General features: G+C 37.5%; 1 protein-coding gene across 4 annotated transcripts in view; it reads right to left on the bottom strand.

Moving 5' to 3' along the window:
* Positions 1–20,702, bottom strand: part of LRRC28 (leucine rich repeat containing 28) — a 172,549-nt gene that overhangs the window by 55,152 nt on the left and 96,695 nt on the right. For all 4 annotated transcript variants that reach the window (XM_057721441.1, XM_057721440.1, XM_057721442.1 and 1 more), the window contains exon 7: positions 11,787–11,889. In XM_057721441.1, coding sequence (XP_057577424.1) covers positions 11,787–11,889 — 103 coding nt within the window. The remainder of the gene's footprint in view (positions 1–11,786; positions 11,890–20,702) is intronic.

Genomic DNA, 20,702 nt, shown 5'->3' on the forward strand with positions numbered 1-20,702 from the left:
ATGAAGAAATCAAAAGCTTTACAGACAAGCAACAGCTAAGAGAATTCAGCACCACCAAACCAGCCCTACAACAAATGCTAAAGGAACTTCTCTAAGTGGGAAACACAAGAGAATAAAAGGATCTACAAAAACAAAAAGAAAACAATTAAGAAAATGGTAATAGGAACATACATATTGATAATTACCTTGAATGTAAATGGACTAATGCTCCAACCAAAAGACAGAGACTGGCTGAATGGATACAAAAACAAGACCCATATACATGCTGTCTATAAGAGAGCCATTTCAGACCTAGGGACACATACAGACTGAAAGTGAGGGGATGGAAAAAGATATTCTATGCATATGGAAATCAAAAGAAAGCTGGAGTAGCAATACTCATATCAGATAAAATAGACTTTAAAATAAAGAATGTTGTAAGAGACAAGAAAGGACACTACATAATGATCAAGGGGTCAATCCAAGAAGAAGAGATAACAATTATAAATATATATAGGAGCACCTCAATACATAAGGCAAATGCTAACAACTATAAAAAAGAAAATTGATGGTAACAAAATAACAGTAGGGGACTTTAACACCACACCTACACCAATGGACAGATCATCTAGAGAGAAAATTAATAAGGAAACACAAGCTTTAAATGACACAAAAGACCAGATAGATTTAATTGATATTTATAGGACATTCAATCAAAAAACAGCAGATTACACTTTCTTCTCAAGTACACGCAGAACATTCTCCAGGATACATCACATCTTGGGTCACAAATCAAGCCTTGGTAAATTTAAGAAAATTGAAATCATATCAAGCATCTTTTCTAACCACAATGCTATAAGATTAGAAATCAATTACAGGGAAAAAACTGTAAAAAACCCAAACACATGGAGGCTATACAATATGTTACTAAATAACTAAGAGATCACTGAAGAAATCAAAGAGGAAATCAAAAAATATCTAGAGACAATTGACAATGAAAACATGACAATCTCAGCAAAAGCAGTTGTAAGAGGGAAGTTTACAGCAATACAATCCTACCTCAAGAAACAAGAAAAATTCCAAATAAACAATCTAACCTTATACCTAAAGAAACTAGAAAAAGAATAACAAACAAAACCCAAAGTTAGTAGAAGGAGCGAAATCATGAAGATCAGAGCGGAAATAAATGAAATAGAAACAAAGAAAACAGTAGCAAAAATCAAAAGGAAAAGCTGGTTCTTTGAAAAGGTAAACAAAATTGATAAACCTTTAGCAAGACTCATAAAGAAAAATAGGGAAAGGACTCAAATCAATAAAATTAGAAAGGAAACAGGAGAAGTTACAACGGATACCACGGAAATAAAAAGTATCATAAGAGACTACTACAAGCAACTGTATGCCAAAAAAATGGACAACCTGGAAGAAGTGGATAAGTTCTTAGAGAGGATAACCTTCCAAGACTGAATCAGGAAGAAACAGAAAATATGAACAGACCAATCACAAGTAATGAAACTGAAACTGTGATTAAAAATCTTCCAGCAAACAAAAGTCCAGGACCAGATGGCTTCACAAGTGAATTGTATCAAACACTTAGAGAAGAGCTAACACCCATCCTTCTCAAACTCTTCCAAAAAATTGCAGAGGAAGGAACACTCCCAAACTCACTCTATGAGGCCACCATTACCCTGATACCAAAACCAGACAAAGATACTATAAAAAAAGAGAAAATTACAGACCAATATCACTAATGAATTTAGATGCAAAAATCCTCAGCAAAATGCTAGCCAACAGACTCCAACAACACATTAAAAGGATCATACACCATGATCAAGTGGGATTTATCCCAGGGATTCAAGGATTCTTCAATATATGCAAATCAATCAAGGTGATACACCATATTCACAAATTGAAGAATAAAAACCAAAAACAGATGCAGAAAAAGCTTTTGACAAAATTCAACACTCATTTATGATAAAAACTCTCCAGAAAGTTGGCATAGAGGGAACCTACCTCAACATAATAAAGGCCACATATGACAAACCTACAGCAAACATCATTTTCAATGGTGAAAAACTGAAAGCATTCCCTCTAAGATCAGGAACAAGAAAAAGATGTCCACTTTCGCCACTACTATTCAACATGGTTTTGGAAGTCCTAGCCACACCAATCAGAGAAGAAAAAGAAATAAAAGGAATCCAAATTTGAAAAGAGAATTAAAACTGTCACTGTTTGCAGATGACATGATACTATACATAGAAAATCCTAAAGATGCCACTAGAAAACTACTTGAGCTAATCAATGAATTTTGTAAACTTGCAGGATACAAAATTAACACACAGAAATCTCTTGCATTCCTATACACTAACAATGAAAGATCAGAAAGAGAAATTAAGGAAACAATCCCATTCACCACTTCAACAAAAAGAATAAAATACCCAGGAATAAACCTAACTAAGGAGGTAAAAGACCTGTACGCAGAAAACTATGAGAACTTAAGCAGAAAGGTACCCATGGATGCTGTTGGCCTTACCATTTTCTTGTGGATTCTGAATCATACCCCTTACCTAGGCAACACTGTATTCAATGAGCCATGGCTATTCTTGCCTACAGGCCAAACTGGGCCTGGAATTTTCTATATCCTGTCATTCCAGGTACAAATTTTACACTTTTCCAAATCTAATTCCTTTATAATGTCTTTCCTTGACATCCTCTTTTACCGATGATACATCACAACATTTGATGTTTCTAAATCACGCATTATCTAACTGTATTATGGGAGTTCTTTTGTTGTTAACTCATCGAATGTGATCAGGTTCCTCTTCTTTCTAGCAGTTCTACACTGGTACGTAAGCAGTTCCAAATACAGATTGGTTGTTTTGAGTCTTCACACATAGGGAAAGAAATTTGAAGGAGAATAGATAAAAAGGAAATGGCAAAAAAAGTATGGAGTCACCATATGGTGCCAAAAAGGACACAATTTTGGGGTAGCTCGCAAGGGTCCAGTCTGTCTCAGGAGCAGGAGATGTGCTAAAGACATAAGTATCACAAATATCTGCCTTTGGTTACCCACTAGGATGGCAACATCTAAGGAAATGGTTAGTTAGGAAAATGACAGTAATCTATCAAATGGATTTTTGGAAAATGTCTCATTTATGGATTAACTACATCTTGAGTTGTGTGTTTATCAGTGGTGAACTATGAAGAACCACAATACAGGCTAGTTAAATCTGTTAAGAGAATGACAGACAAGCCACAGACTGGGAGAAAATATCTGCAAATCACATATCTGATGAGCAACATGTATTCAGAATATATATAAAGAACTCTCAAAACTCAACAATAAAAAGCCCAAACAATCCAATTTTTTTAAAATGGGAAAAAGATTGGAATACGCTTCACCAAAGAATCAGCTGACCCTTGAACAACATGGTTTGAATTGTATGGGTCCACTTAAATGTGGGTTTTTTTCAATAATAAGTACTACAAAACTACACGATCCGAGGCTGGCTGAATCCACAGATGTGGAATCGCAGACAGAGAGGAACCTCAGATACAGAGGAATGACTATACGCTATACGTGGATTTTGGACTGTGCTGGGGTCCGCCCCAACCCCCACACTGTTCAAGGGTCAACTGTACATGGATGGCAAATAAGCACACGAAGAGCTGTTCAACACCAACAGTCATTAGAGAAATGCAAATTAAAACCACGAGATATTACCCACTCACCAGAATGTCTGAGAGAGAAAAAAAACTGACGAGAACTCTTATGAAATACAAAATAGCACAGCTATGCTGGAAAATAGTTTGCCAGTTTTTAGTAAAGTTAAACATACACTCACATAACCCCACGAATACATTCTTAGGTATTACCCAAGTGGAATGAAATTATGTTCACACAAAACCCCAGACATGAATGTCTGCAGCAGCCCATATCATTTCTGGAAATATGACATTCTGGAAAAGGTAAAATATAGGGACACAAAACACACCCCTGTTTTCAGGGGCTGAGGTGTCTCCTGGAGAAGAGAGGTTCACTTTAAAGGGACATGCGGACATTTTGGGGGTGAATGAACCATTCTAAACCTTGATTACAGTGGTGGCTATACAACTGTATGCATTTGTCAAAATTCACAGCATTACACACTAAAAAGGGTGAACTTTTCTGTATATAAATTATAGTTTAATAAAACAAGCAAAAAACCAACATACAGTACCATTGTGCTAAAGCACAGTCCTAGAGCCCTCTGTTCTGTTAGTCATTAGCCTTTTAGTTGCTGGATTATGGGGAGATCTTAGAGGTAGGGTAGACACAGCAGTGGGGGACCTCAGGGGCTTTCAGTTCAATAGCTATTCATTAACTTTTGTAGAAAAACTTAAATACTGTCAATAATTTAACAGCTAGTATGGGCACACTAGTGCAAACCAGCTGCACAGTGGCCTGTCAACTAGTGTGAAAATTTATATGAAATTCTTCTCAATGTTTTTCTTTGATTTGCTACTTTGCTTCATTCCTCTTTCGAAACCTCTGTTGACCCCATGTGATCACTTAAGCATGAGAGTCTGTAGTAGCACAACTGTGACTTTGTATGAGTGTTTCTGTGGGTGAAACAGGCACTACCCTTATAAACCATTTTGTGAGGATGAGGAAATAAGTTTAAATTTTACTTTATAATTAGTTTGTTTCTTAATATGGAGAAAATTAAGGTGAGAGGATCACATCCAGAAATGCTATTAGGAAGTATGGCCACTAAGTCTGGAAACACAGGCAAACACATAATAAATGATTCTTTTGATGATATACAACAATACATGGTGTGATGATTAAATTTTTGTATCAACTTGGCTAGGCCATGGCACCCAGATATTTGGTCAAACACCAGTCCAGATGTTTCTGCAAAGGTATTTTTAAGATGAGATTAACATTTAAATCAGCGGACTTTGAGTAAAGCTGATTACCCTCTATGATACTGAGTGGGCCTTGTCTAATCAGTTGAAGGCCTTTAAGAGGAAAAGACTGAGGTCTCCCAAGGAAAAATTCTGCCTCCAGACTGTCTTTAGACTCAAGCTGCCACATCAGCTCTTCCCTGGGTCTCTAGCCTGCTCTGTAACTTTCAGATTTGCCAGCGCCCACAATCATATGAGCCAATTCCTTAAAATAAATCAATCTCCCTCTCCCTTTCAGTGCTCCCCCCTCACTCTATTGGTTCTGTTGCTATGGAGAAGCCTAATACTCATGGTAAAGCACATTATTTGCTTCCTAACTTTATAGCCATACTTTAGTATGAGAATCCTGAGCAAAACCATCGAATAATAAAAATATAGGGTAAAAAGCAAGCAATGATTCATGAATAATTACTTCATACTGTTATTGCCTTAACAGCTGCTGCTTCTTAACCTTACAGTTGTTGATGAACTCTACAAGCACTGTCTGAAGGATTTAACAATAACAAATAAAGGTTTAGAAAACTGAAGGCCAGACCTTTCCCAATGCTTTCTCTGTCTCCAATAATTAGAAAGATAGGTTTCTGACAGAAACCGCTGAAAAGACTCACATCAGCAAGTAAGTGGGTCCTCATTTTATATAAGGTCTAATTTCCCTTTGACAATGAGCAGAAGTTCCTACACTTCACCATTGGCTACGAACAGTCAATTAAATGCATTTTACGATACTTCCATTAAATGCCTTCTCTACTTAACACTGGAGAAGAGCTGCTGCTATGTAGCATGCAGGCTGCAAGGGAGGAATTCACACGGGTTAGGAATCTTTCTGCTGGCCATGGCCAACCTCCTTTGACCTCATCAGAGACGAAATATCTACCCCGGTGTTTTTCATCCCTGCTCTCAAGAAGCTAGCAGAGGAGCTCAGACGTAGAGAGGTGATTCTAGACCAAGCAGAAGAGGGAGACAGTGTATGCAGTACAGTGGTTAAGAGCGTGGACAATAAAGCAGATGATAACTCTGTCACCCCCTAGCTTTGTGACCCGGGACACTTTACTTAATCTCTCTGAGCTCCAGTTTCTTCATTTCTAAGATAGGGATGATAGGGAGGATTATATGCAACATGCAGACAAATCAATGACTACACTGCCCGGTACACAATAAAGGTTAAGCAATGTTTATAGCTGTGCATTCTTTTTATTATTATAATAAATTATTTTCTGGGGGTAATATACATGGTGTGATGGTTAAATTTTTGTATTAACTTGGCTAGGCCACAGTATCCAGATATTTGGTCAAACGCTCGTCTAGATGTTGCTGTGAAGGTATCTACTGTTGAAAACTAAGATTAACATGATGATATTCTGGGGAAAGGGAACAGGGATTCAGCTCTGTGAATGCATAGGGCAGATGGGGTTACACAAACAGTTCTAGTGGCTAGAGTGTCAGGTCCATGGAAGAGAATAAAATGGGAGAGAAGACTGGAAAGGTACCTGTTTTGAAAGCTAGTGTCACTCATCTCAATAAGAAGTAATCATGAAATGAACTGTCAGTAAAGAGGGATGGAAGCTCCATGATATGTTCAGTTCACAATAAAATAACTATTGGCTGGCAATTATTAAGCCTTGGTATCTTTGATTTCTAACTCAATAGTTTTTATTACTTTAGAATAAATGCTGAGGTGATTACAAAAAAGACTGTACATTAGAACCCTTACATGAGTTATTAAAATAAGTTGAAATCTGTTACAAATGTTAGGACCCTTGGCTTAGTCACATAGATAATTTATAACAATTATCACAATTCCCTTTCATCTCAATGTTTTCAGAGCTGCCATTCAACATTTAAACCTAAACAAGTTAAATGAATAGTAACATCATTTTGCCGCTGAGATTATGCTCCAAAACATGTGTGTGATTTAGCAAATTAATTCATATGCATTTTCAAACTTACCATTCCACCAACCAAAGTGTTAAGAGTAAAGAATTAGTTTAAATTCCCTTACCAAAAGAACCCAAATAACTATCTTTTATACTTCAGAAAATACATTGTCATCCACATGCTCATTGTTGGGGGGAAATGTACCAGATTAACCCTTTTTAGCAAAAAAAGTTTTTTTCAGCTTAAAATAAGAGGAAAAGGAAAGGGGAGATGGAAAAGGAAAGATGAATGTGGAAAAGGAAAGAAAAGATGCCACCCTGATAGAATAAGCCTTGGTTTGGATAAAGTGTCTGTCCTCTTGGCAGAGCCTCTGTAAGGCTTAGTTTTGTTCCATCTGAGAATGCATTCATTTACTTACATTCTTAAAGGGTATTTTTGCTGGTTGCTAAGTTGACTGGTTTTTTTCTTTAGCACTTTAAAAATATCGCTCCACTGATTTCTGGCTTTCCTAATTTCTGATGAGAAGGCAACGGTCTTTTGAATTATTTCTTTGTATGTAGTTTGTCATTTTTCTCTGGTTGCTTTCAAGATTTTCTTTTTCTCTTTGGTTTTCAGCAGCTTTGCCTGGGCATGATTTTCTTTGTAATCTATATTGCTTACAGTTCACTGAGTTTCTTGAAAATGTAAATTTATGTCTTTCATCATATTTGGCAAATTTTTGGACAGTATTTCTCCAAACAATTTTGTTGTTGTTGCTGCCCCATTCGCTTTCTCTTCTCCTCCTGGGATGGCAAACGCCAGCTTTTTTACATTGTCTGGCAGGTCCCTGATGAGTCTGATGTTCATTCTCATTTTCAATCTTCTTTCCTCTGTGTTCTTCAGATGGAATCATTTCTATTGATCTACCTCCAAGTCCACTGACATTTCCTCTCTTATACCATTCTGTGTTAAGCTTGCTGAGGAAAGTTTTTACTTTTCTTGACACTAGGTCATATTTTCTTTATTCTTCAAATGTTATGTAATATGGGATTGTACCCTGGACATTTGGAAAGTTATATTGTGGACACTCTGTATTGTGTTACATTCCTCTAAACCTTAAAAGGAGTGTTAATATTTTTGTTTTATTAAGCAATTAATTACTGAATTGGAATCAAACTACAAACCCTGTCTCTTGAGTGATAGCTCAAATCACACCTCAGTGTTTTTCATCTGTAGCTAGGCTGCTTAGGCAGCCCACACACAAAAATGGACTGTGATCCAAAGGATATTTTCTAGTTTGTTGATGTAACTCAGAACTCGGAATGTATTTCTCATATAGACAACTCTGTTATCTTGAGTGGTTAACAAACCATTTAACCAAATCATTTATCCAATCTGTACCCAAATCCAGCTACAATAGCTTATGTTTTTCTTTTAAAAAGAGTTTCATTGAGATAAAATTGACATACGATAAACTGCGTACGTTTAAAGTGTACAATTTGATTTTTTTCTTATTAGCCATCTATTTTATACATATTAATGTATATATGTCAATCCCAATCTCCCAATTCATCCCACCCCAACCCCCACATAACTGCTTATTTATATAAGAAAAAGCAAAGCAGTGGCTTAGTTTTCTTTTTCTCGTATAATCAGACAACGGAAAAAATAACTCTGGTATAGGGCCACTTTTACCATTAAGCTCTCCTGAGTAAGAAAATGTGCCAATTACCACTCTTTAAAATTCTAACATGGGAGGGACTTCTCTTTCAAGGTAAAATATGGAAGAACTGAAGACATTTATGTCTGTAGTAACAATCAGAAAGATTCAGACAAAATAAAAATCATAGTTTTCCAAGAGGCTAGCAAAGAGCGTGAATGCAAGGAATCTGTGAGAGCCATCCTCTAGGACGCCTCCCATGCTCCTCCCCTCCTGGTAGTCTCCTCCCACAATGAAGAGCGGTAACCCGTGCAATCAATAGGATGTAACAGAAATGGCGGTGTGTGACTCCAAAGCTAGGTCATAAAAAGGCAGTCCTGTGCTCTAAATTTTCACTACTCTACTTTTCTCTTAGGTTACTTATTTTTTGTATTACAGGTACTTTTGTGTATTAGGATAAACATCTTAATTATCTTTTCCACAATTATTAGCACAGTGCTGACTTGCTAGCTAATATTCAATAATTATTTCACAAATAAATGAACATACAATGAGGCGCTAACTTTATTCACATTTCTATGAATATCAAAGATAATTTTGTGAGACTTCTGAGATTTCTTGAAACTGTGCAACATTTGCTATTTTTATACCTTTTTATGTTTTACACTTGATTCTCTATTTTCCTTCTGAGATGTGAATATATATATATATACACATCTCAGACTTTTTTATATTGTGCCACGGGTCCCTAAAGCTATATTCATTTTGTTCGAATTTTCTTAGACTGTTAATCAGAAAAGGGTAATACAATTGTTTCAGAGAAAGTACAGTACAGCAGGAGTTGGTGTGTTCCTTATTCCAGATCTACCTCTGGGCTAGAAGAAACGTGATGGTGGTGGAGAACCAAGTGTGCTGAATCTTCGGTTCTCAGCTTAAATATCATCTCCTTGGAGGGAATAAGCACTGAGTTTGTTTAATCATTGACTGTCCACTTGGATCCTTAGCTAGATTATGAGGTCCGTGAAGGCAGGTAGTGAATCATTTGGCTCCTACACTGTATGGCCATTGTCTAGACAGTGACCAAACAGAGTAGCTGCTTAATAAATACACACTCAACAAACAACTGAACCAAGATCCTTGTTCAGTATCAAGAGGTACACTTTCTAGGCCTCAAATACCTTATTATCTTTATATAAGATTTACCTTAGAACCTTGTTCTACACCTTGCCCCTCCTATTCCCAAAGCTCTCCCACTTTAACTTGGAATGGGAGAGTCCCTTTGCACATATACAACAGATAAAAGCGATAAAAGAAGGGCGCCCCCTAATTCTGTGGCCAAGACTTCAATAGTCACCATGTATTAGAATTCTGAATACACTTTTGCCACAGAAATATTTTATAAGTAAGTATAATTTGGGGGGTGCAAAATGGGTTAAATGACCTTTTAATGAGCTGGCTAGGAGTATAAGCACCAGAATTGCTTTTATAAGAAATAAATTGAGTTAAACCAACAGATTAAAAATACCTTTTGGATCATGGTTCATTTGTATGTGGGACTGCCAACACTCTAAAAACTATTAATATTAGCAAACTGATTGTTGGATGACTGTCCTTTTAATAATTTCATTTATCTTATTACTACTACCAAAGGAAGATGCTAGTAATAATAAAAAGTGTAGACTATCTGCTAATAATGTGCATATTTTGCCCTATTTTCTCAAAGATTTGGAGCTCTCATAAAATTCACCACCTCTGCTACCAGATACCAAGTCAAAAATTAAAATAGATCAATAAAAAAAAAAAAGGGGAATTCCCTGGTGGTCCACTGGTTAGGACTTGGTGCTTTCACTGCCTTGTGCCCAGGTTTGATCCCTGGTCAGGGAACTAAAATCCTGCAAGCTGCGCAGCGCAGCAAAACAATAATAAATTAATTAAAATAAAATAAATTGTATCTATCTCTCTACTCTGCACAAATAGAACTTTCTGACAGTCAATAACATCCATGTCTAAACACCAAAGCAGAAGCCTTTTTATCTCAAGAGCTATTCCTTAATTGCGGTAGAGACTTAAATCACATTTCAGTGCAGTCTCTGAAGGCTTTGGTGCAGGAAAAATTGCCTTCAGCCTTGGAGTCTGCTTGCATCATTCCCTGCATCTTGGTGATTGAGGGCATTTTAGTCACCACCTGAAAAAATTAGGCTACATTATAGGATCTTTTAAGAGCTCATTAGGATAAATGAGTGAGTAGTATCACAGCTGTCACAAGATCAGCTGCAGAAAAATCACTAAGCTAAAACCTCCACCATGTATTCTATTATCTATGCTTCACAGAAAGTTCTGGAATATACCTCTAGGCTGTATTTCATCAGCCTACACAGGCACTAAACTCATCTAGGGCTCTTCCAAGATAACAGCTGTATAATCTTTCCCAGGGGAAGGCCAGCACCCCTAGGATCACCCGCTCTGGGGCAGTTGCTGCTCAGTGCCCATCCCCGAAGCCATGACAGCAGGGGAATGGCTGTCTCCATGACAAGCTTATTGTCATCCCTTTTCTTGCCAGAACTACACACAGTATGAGCCAGGTTATGCAGGATGTTTGAAATTATGAGGAGAGAGTCAACATGCTGGCTAAGTAGCCTCAAAGGTGTCCCACTGGCTGCTTACGTGAGGAAAGTGAGGCCCGTCAAAAGTGGGTTCTGGCAGCTGAGTTATCCTATGTTAGGCCCACACCACTCTAGGGTGGTTCTGTCTCACTGCTATAGAAGGAGAAGCTGAAGCCATCTTTCCAAAAGCCTAACAGAAAAGGAAAGATCACTGCTGCTCTGAAAGTAAAAGCCTATCATTTCCTCTTAACTGAAACATGTTTTGGTTGCTAGAATCATGATTTGTCCCTGAATAGAGGGACTATTTCAAATGTTGAGCTCTAAATATTTCCAATTGGTAAAGTCCTAGATACTAGGGTTGATAGTGTAGTAAAAGTGTCACTGCAGTGGAGAGGAGAGAAGGAAAAGCTTTCCCATTAATGTTGATTCCTCCAGTTTCTGTGACTGATACTACTGAGTCTACAATGGTAGGCATGGATTCATTTTCCTTTTGACTGGAATGACTTACTGACCAAATTTACAGCTTACTAACTACACTCGAAGTACAGTACTCTAAACTGCTTGCTCAATATTCTTGGCTTCTGAGGGCATTCAGTTTAGCATGTTAGGCCCCAAAATAAACCTGAACAGGATTATCAAAAGTAGTTCATCTATTTTTGAGTTTTATCAGGACTAAATATTGAAGTAGAAACGAAGCTAGCAAAAGTGTTGAGTGATAGCATAAAATGTGACATCAGCCTTACCCACTGCACCCGATGACCTTGTTGTACAGATAGGATGGCAAGCCTTTCAGGTGAATGTTGTTATCCACATACACATATTGCAGTTCTCGAGATCGACCTAAATCTGGATTAGAAAGAAAAGTGCTATGATTTCTATAAATATATACCAATATAATGTGAAACATACAATTTAATACATAATACTAGAATAATTCAAAATTTCTACTCTGGAAGAGAAAATGTTGCAGATTTAACTAGGTGTGAAATTATATCAGCTGCAATATGAGATTCTACATCAGAAAACAACTGTTGAAAAATTACTCAACCCACATGAACCCTGAGCATTTAAACTGTAAAATGAGTACTGGGAATGGAATATTATTAGATTTCCTTCCCACATAAAAATTCTATGACATTTATTTATTTTTTAAAGGTTTATTTTTATTTATTTATTTTGGCTGCACCAGGTCTTAGTTGTGGTATGTGGGATGTTCGTTGTGGCATTCGGGCTTCTTAGTTGCAGCATGCATGCGGGATCTAGTTCCCTGACCAGGGATGGAACCCGGGCCCCCTGAATTGGGAGCACAGAGTCTTACCCACTGGACCACCTGGAAGTCCCATCTATGACTTCTAATGAACGATCTCTATTTATTTATTAAGTTTGTTATAGGTCATTTATTTAGTTTCAATTTTCTCCACAGGAAAAAGTGTTACACAAACTAAGTTGGCAGGACAGCCTAAACAAGCCTAGTTCTGTCTCTGTATCAGGATTTACTGTGTCTCACCTTCCTTGGGCAGAAAGATGGGAGGGGTGAGGGAGGGCTAGGGATCAGTCAGGTCCTGGCTGGGCGGGGCCTCAGGAGCCAGGTGGATGTAGGAATGGATGGAACTGCCCATGGCTGCAGGGGGAGGAACAAGCAAAGGGAATCCCAAACCCCAGTCCGCAGTGAGGTGCGAGGTGTGGATGGATGGATGAGCCCTACAGCCTGGGAGCCAGGACAGGAATGGGTTTGTACCAGGAATGGGAAGAGGTGAGAAAGGGACCCCAAAGAGGAGAATCTGCAATAGGAACAAGAATGCCAGGAAGAGGGAGAATTCAGAAGTTTCCCAGAAGTAGCTGGGCAAGGGGGGAAGCAAAGACTGGAGGAGGAGCTAGTGAGGAAACAAAGCACAGAGTACTGAAGGGGATCTCTGGCCAACACAGGCAGCAGAGACACTCCCAGGGTCGAGGTCATCCCTTCCTGTCTACTGCGTGCCCAAGAATGTTCGAGCAGCTCTCCTTTCCACTCCTATCACTCACAGGGCACAGCTATTTCTCTTCACGGTCAGAGGCATAGAACAGCGTCCTCAGTAGCCTTGCCAACCCTCTGCCTCCTGGAGCATAAACAGAAACTTTGAGAAGTTTTCAATTTTTGAAAAGTTTCAAACTATAGTTCTGCTTGTGAAAAACAGGAAATAGGCTGAAGGAGCTCTCTTTTCCCCTGTCCTTCTACAGTTAGGAAAGACAAAGGCCCAGATAGCTAAATTAGGTGGTTCTTAAGCATATTTACATTTCAAAAGAAAACCCATTTACCCATTAAGGACCTTTTAGGCACTATGGAAGGCCTTGGGGATTCAGATATGAATATGATATTGAGGACAGACATGGAAAATGATAACTGTAATACAATATGATCACTGCTATTAGAGAGGCTTGTGTAAAGTCTTACGGTTTCACAGATGGCTTCCGGACAATTTGTTACACTAAGTGGGAGGAGGATAATATAAGACTGAGGTAAGGAAGGGTTTGTCAGGGAAGAGGGTAGGAAAAGGTGAACATTACCTCTTCTTTTCCACTACAAGTCCTATCACAGTAATCTTGCCCAGGAATAGCACTGGGGCAAGCTACAAAAAGAGGAACCAAAATTGGAAGCACTGGGAACAGGCAACTTTTGTTGCAACTTCTGTTGGTAACTCTTAGGGAGAGTAAAGAATTACCCAGCTACTGGCTAGAGGTATCCTTTCCCAGTGTGGTGGTTTTAAGATACCTAACAAACAGAATAGACAGAAGTGCTGTGTGAATTTGTGATTTCAGAGTAAGTCACAAAAGGCATTGTGGCTTCCTCTTTGCTCTCTCCCTTGGATCACTCATTCAGGAAGACAACTCCCTTGTCATGAGGGCCCTCCAGCAGATGTGCTGGAGAGGAAATGAGACCTCCAGCTGACAGTTCTGTGAGTAAACCATCTTGGAAGCCCCAGGTCAAGTCTTCAGATTACTAGAGCCCCGAGACTATACTAATATTCTGTTCCTTCTCAAAATTTTACCCATTAATTTTAGCATTCATCAATGGATCTTGTTTGCAACAATTATTACATGGTATTTATTTAGTGGTGATTTCAATTACCATCTTTCTCTCTACATTTATTAATTAGAATTCTTCTGTAAGGAAGAGCCATCCTTTCTCCCCCATTTATTTATTTGATTTTTATATCAGTAAGGATTCATGGATATTTATTTTATTGTAAGGACTAAAAACCCAGTACCATTATTGTTTATTGTGTTGGTTAAAATGTTCCAGTTTTGCAATTAGGAACACTTAAAATTTGTCCTTATGTTCTTTCAACAAGTTTTCATCTTTTTTTGATATATCATCATACTTTCCAGCACCACAAGACAGTCCAAGCTCAGCTTGTATTTTCCCTGCACTAGCCCTGAAATCAATTACTTCTCCAAGGAGCCTTAATTCCTTTTAATGGGGTATGGTGTTTAGAAACCAAGATCTGAGTGCTAGGTGTGCTCATTGGTATGGGAGTGCCATTGCTTCTAGGATACCTAAGTAGATAGATCTACAAAATGTATATGAGTATACTAACCCAGGTATACATATACAATTATACGGCTGGAAGTGTACCTGCAGCATAGATTCCTACAAGTGGACTTGCTGGGTTAAAAGGTAAATGTGTAGATTCTTTGGTATTTCCCTCCAGAGGAGTTATACCAATTTGCATTTCCTTCAAGCATTGGTTTTCCCACAGTTTCACCAAGTTTTAAAACATGTTGTCTTCTTTAAAAATTTTTGTCATTCTGGATTTATATTTCTCTAATTATCAGTGTGAACCTTTTTCAATGTGTCTGAGGTCCATTTTTACATCTTTTTGTGTGTGTGTGTGAATTCTGTTCATATCGCATGTGTCTGTTCTTTCACTTACTAGCCATGTGGGCAGAGCCTCAGCTTACACATATGTTAAATGGCATAACAGTGCCTAACGCCTCAACTTTACCAAGTTGGTAAAACTGAATGTGAAAGTAATCTGTAAAATTTAAATCACGACACAGTATTTTTTTAAGCATAAGAATATATAATTACCACAACAATGTGTACTGCTACTTTTAAACATGTATAAGCATATCTACTGGTATAAAAGGCTACAAATTTATAAAACATAGATGGAAAAAATATACATAGAAATATCAGAACCTACTTGCAACGAAAAGTCCTCGAAATTACAGTAAAAATTCCTATTCTGTATTTTTTCACTACTTCTCTGATACGTACACAAATCCTTTCATCACGTATAGAAATCTGCAGACTTTAAAGGCATATAGAAAATTTTGGAAATTTCTAAACATTGAAACTTCACTGATAACATACTAATGGGCTCTGGTCCCAGATGTGATTGTCAGAGCCCGTAGGGGTTTCAGGGAAAGATTCTTTACTTGAGTTTATGCAATGGTAAGGAGTATAGGACCGTAATTAATGGAGCAGGAACACAGTCTCAGAGTCAGAGCACTTGGGTTTGAATCCTCATCCTGTTTACTAAATGTATGTCCTTAGTTTCCTCATCTGTATAAAGAGGAAAATAATGCTGTCCCTTAATTTCAGTGAAAATTACTAACAAAGTTTATAAATTATCCAGCAGAATTCTTGGCACACAGCCTTCTCCAGTATGTGACAGGTATTATTATCCTCATTATTAGTGACACATTGGGAAGTGGAAGTAGAAGGCCAATTACGAGAGAATTCTCTTCAGCATGCAGCAAAAGGTACTCTTTTCTATACTTTCATTGCACAGAAAAGAGTTGGAGGCAACAGCCTCCAGAGACACAAAATCTCCCTGAGCCAAGGACACAAAATGGGACATGACAGAGGAAACACCTCTTTCCTCTAATATACACAAAAGAGCTTGTGCAAATTAAACGAAGCCACATGCAAAGATCACAATAAAGAGTTAAATAAAAGATATCACTTGCTACTTCTTATATGGTTCAGTCTCTTTCCTATCCTAGTTTTATAGGAAAAAAATGAAGAGTTGATGATTTTAAAATGCTATTTGGTTTAGACCTTATCTCAGGTTTTCAATATTCCAAAGATTTTTTTTTATACCTCCTGACCAATTTGTTTGGGGAATATGATTTTTTATATATGCCCATAATGGAATGAACTATTTTCTACCAAAGCTGAAAGAAAACATGAATCAGCTGTGTTCAAGTCTATTATACAATAGCCAGTATAATACCACACAGACAAGAGTATTTAATACAGACATTTACACTTTGCAAATAACACAATCTCAAACAGAGTAAGAAAAAGCAGTACTGAAATTACAAGATATAGTGGGCTTTGAAGTCAGACCTGATTCTGAAACCTGGCTTTCCAAATCAAACGTTCCAAGCCTGTTACCTCCTCTGTGAAATGAAGAAAATTATACCTATGTCACGAGCTTGTTATGAAGATTCAACAACGTATATAATGCCAAGCTTGGTCCCTTGCATAATAGCTGGTACTCAACACATCTTAGTCTCTTTATCTCTCTCTCCTGAATATAAAGTGAAGATCATAAAACAGAGTGTAGGATTCTGAAGAGAACCAGGCAACCCTTGCTTAGCTAACACAGCACAGCCTGCTCGCAAAAGCTAAGACACCTAAACACCCAGTAAGGTCACAGGCTACGCAAGTAGGGCTGTGAGTGTGCTCTGGACAAAAAGCCGTCAGCTGGCAAAACCCCAAGCACAATGGAATGGCATTTTTAATCATAATGAGGCTGAAATATAAGTATTTTCTGCATGAAAAAGCTCTGAGCTATTTCTTCTATTCTTAAAAAAGAAAATCTTTACTCAATAATTAACTTTGGAAAAGGCCATAAATCTACTAGCTAATAAGCTGGCTTGTTTTGTCCTTCTATTAATTTCAATGGACCAATAGTTTTCAATAAACATATTATGCAGTAATATTATTTTAAGTTCCTGTGTGAAAATCGCCCAGTTCGTGAACTTTATAAAGCAAGGAAGTTTTCCATCTGCATAGATGCTAAAGCAACAAAGAACTTTTTCATGTGGCTTTTTAAAGTGCTGTACTGTGTCTAAAATGTTTCCCTTTTTTTTCTTCCAGACTCACAGATCAAAGTATTGTTACTTAAAAATTAGCAAAAGCTAGCCATCCTGCATAAATTCCAATTCTCTTCCCCCTTCTCTCTCTCTCTTTCTCAACTTCAAGGCCCTGGCATATGCAGTCCACATGGCTGAAGATGGAACAAAAAGCTCCTGTGTGTTAAGGCTATTGCTCTTTTAACCATACTGTAAAAGCAAGCACAGAATGACAGCACGAACCAGACCAAATAGGATCTGTTTACTACCCACTGACCAGCATGAAACATTTATTTTACCAAAAGGTGAATGATGTATTCTCTTCAACAAAATGATGGGGCAATAGAAACCACAACATGAAAGCAATAGACCAAAATAGGTTGTTTGGAATGTTCCATAAATGTAATTCCAATTATTGTGGTTCAATAAATGAGATAGATTATTAGTTATAATTACATTTTTAATTACTATAAAATTTGGGTTTCTTCACAATAAATTCAGAGTAGTTTACCGTGTATCCCAAAATTATCTTTAAAACTAATAAATGACCTACATGATGCATTTGACAAAGAGAACTTTTCGACCACTTTTTCAGAATAATGAATTTTTTAAAGTGCTAGTTTCTCTAAATATACACACACACACACTTTATTAAATCTTTTACATAATCATATTCTTTCTGATCTATTCAACTCTTACCAAAGATTTCACAGTGAATTATTATTTAATAAGATACTTTACACACAGTAGATCAACTGTAAAATTAAATAAATTGATTTTAATGAATTTGAATGACTGAAGGCTTCCTCTGCAATTGGTTTAAATATTCAAGCATTAGCATCTCTATTTGTGTTGCACAGTCAAGTAATAAATTATTACAAGCAATGGGCAAGACACTGTGCTAGATGCTTAGGGTACAAAAGCAAAGACACAAGCTGTCCCAACACTTATCTTACAGTCTAGTCAAACAATAAAAGTCATTTAATATTGATTGTGTGCTTATGTAGTATTAATGAGTGGTAGAAGTGTTTTAAATCTTATTTAATTCTCACAGGAGTGCTATGAAGTAGGTATTAATATTACCCCATTACTGAGACTTAAACAAATTAAATAGCTTTTCTAAGCTCAAGATCACACAGCTATTAAATGGGAGAGCTGGAATTTTTAAATTTTTTAAGCATGCTTGTCTGCTTCACCATGATGTTAGTTAGGCAGCCTCCCTTAACAGATTATTTCCATATAAGCAGGGCACTCCCACATAATGTAGGAAGTGACACTACCTAGCAGGCTGTGTGGGTACAGTGGGCACCTAAGGACGGGCATGCCCAAGCATCCAGGTGTGATGTCAGGAGACACTGACAAGGAGATAAATGATGAAAAAAGTATCCTTTTGCTTCTGTCAAAAGATAAGTGATGAGGTAGCTCTGACTTACAGATTTAAGGCAGCAATTTCAAGAAATACCAAGAATTCCTTCAGAGAAGATCCTAGAGAAGGAGCCTTCATGCTGACTGTCTGGCACAGGCTTGGGAATTACAACAGCACATCTTTCAGGCCAGAGCAGCCAGCATGGAGAGCAAAATATCTTCATTCTGCATCTTACCTTCAGCTCTTGCTCGGCTGGACTGGGACCTGTTCTCCCCCTCCCCAAATTTAAGAACTTGATTGAAAACTATGACTGACAGAAACTCCAGATTCTTGCTTAAAGTCAACTGACAACATCTTCCAGACTTTGCTTGTACTGCACATTCTTGCCACTATTTAAAAAACCAAATTAACAAAAACTTGCTGGCAAAGATTCTGCTCATGAATCTAGCCCTCACACTACTTATTTTTGTTTCACATCTGTACCTTTTTCAGATTGAGCAGCAATTCTTTTTTTAAATTGATATTTGAGGAGAAGAGGGTTCACTTTTTCATATTAATCACTGCCTATCCCAAAATCCTACTCCAAAACTTTGAGAAAAATATACATTTGTCCCTTTAAAGCTCACCTACTCTAGGTGAACTTTTCTCTTCATACATTAGCACAGTAAAGTCAATGTCTGCCCACACTGTAGAAGCCATATTAAATAATCCTGTTAACTCAGCCATATTAAATAATCCTGTTAATGCCCTAAGAAAACCTTAAGGCAAGAGTAAAGGCCTGAAATGGTGAAAAAATAAATAAAGTGGAGGGGATCATTAAGACAGTGGAAAAAGTCAGATGAGTAAGCAGCGCCAGGATGAAAAATTTTGGTTATAAATACTTGCAAAAAGATAGAGCTCAAAAAGGAGCACTGAGCAACCATTTTCTTGAATAAAAACGCATTCCAGAGTCATAAGTTCGCTCCTGAAATAGTGTCTATGTAAACTTTGAATAGAATACTCCTCTCTCATTTCTTCCCGCTACTGGTTTTTGAACCTTGTTTTCAAGCCTTACTTTTCTCCTTTTTTATTATGCCTTTCAATCCCTATGGAATATGATTTTAGTAGCATGTCTGGGTCCCTCCTTGGAAAGCAGAAGATACCTTCTACTCAAAAATAAGACTGATTCCAACCTCTGAAACGTCTGGTCTGAACCTGAAGAAACTTTTGAGTACTGAAACATATTTAAGGCTACAAACTTTGCAAATTATTCCCATTAAACAATGACCTCGAGGCAGTACTTTCTCAAGCTGCAGATCAAATACATTCCACAGTTCAGTAAAGCACAGTTTACATGCATCTCTAAGTCTGAGAATAAGGAATGATTAACTGGTTTCCCTCCGGTTTCCATACCAGAGTCGAAGTTCGAATAGCTTCACTTTGTGGACTTAAATATTTCCTTAAAAAACAATCAACAGCAATCCTCTTCCTGACCTTCTAAGCAGATACAGAGAAAGGAATGATAAGCAATAGAAAAAACAAGTGCAGTCAAAAATTTGTGTCTTTTATATGCCATTTGCAACAAAAGAAGGTGTTTTAGCATGGGTTTTGAAAATGCCCACGAGCTACTTTCTGAAACGGCACCAATACTTGGCATAAACCTTTTTTTTCCCCTATACAATGTCTCCAACTCCTACAAAGGAAAAATGACTACAGCTACTACAAAAAACTGGAGTGATCGCTGGTTATGTGATAAAAGGGCCAGTTTTACATCCCTATCCAAGTTACAGGGTATAGCCCAGAGCAATACAGGAGTTGTCATTTCACTCACAGCACAAGTCCTTGGCACACAGAATAACTTTTCCTGGGAAAATAAATACTTCACTCCTAGAATGTCCAAGGAACAACAACTCTGGGACTGACTTAGAAACATAAATAATTTCCCATTAGTAGGAAGCTATTTTCTCACTAACTTTTGGGTTTACTGCATGGTAGTTTACACACCAGGATACTCTGTAAATCTCAGTGTCATTTGCCAGACATTCTTGGTTAAGAATTCATTCACTGTTTTCTAAATTAACGCTCAAAAATTCCACCTGCCACTGTGGGTGCAACTTTTGTTTTCTTAAACTACAGAAGTTCCTGACACAGAGTTTAGCTGACACAGCACTTCCTGGGAGCTGACTAGAAATTGCTCTTCCATATGCAATTTGTACATGGGCAACCTCACAGCACTTGTATCTTATTA

The sequence above is a fragment of the Hippopotamus amphibius genome, chromosome 2 (assembly GCF_030028045.1).
Source record: "Hippopotamus amphibius kiboko isolate mHipAmp2 chromosome 2, mHipAmp2.hap2, whole genome shotgun sequence".
NCBI lineage: Eukaryota > Metazoa > Chordata > Mammalia > Artiodactyla > Hippopotamidae > Hippopotamus > Hippopotamus amphibius.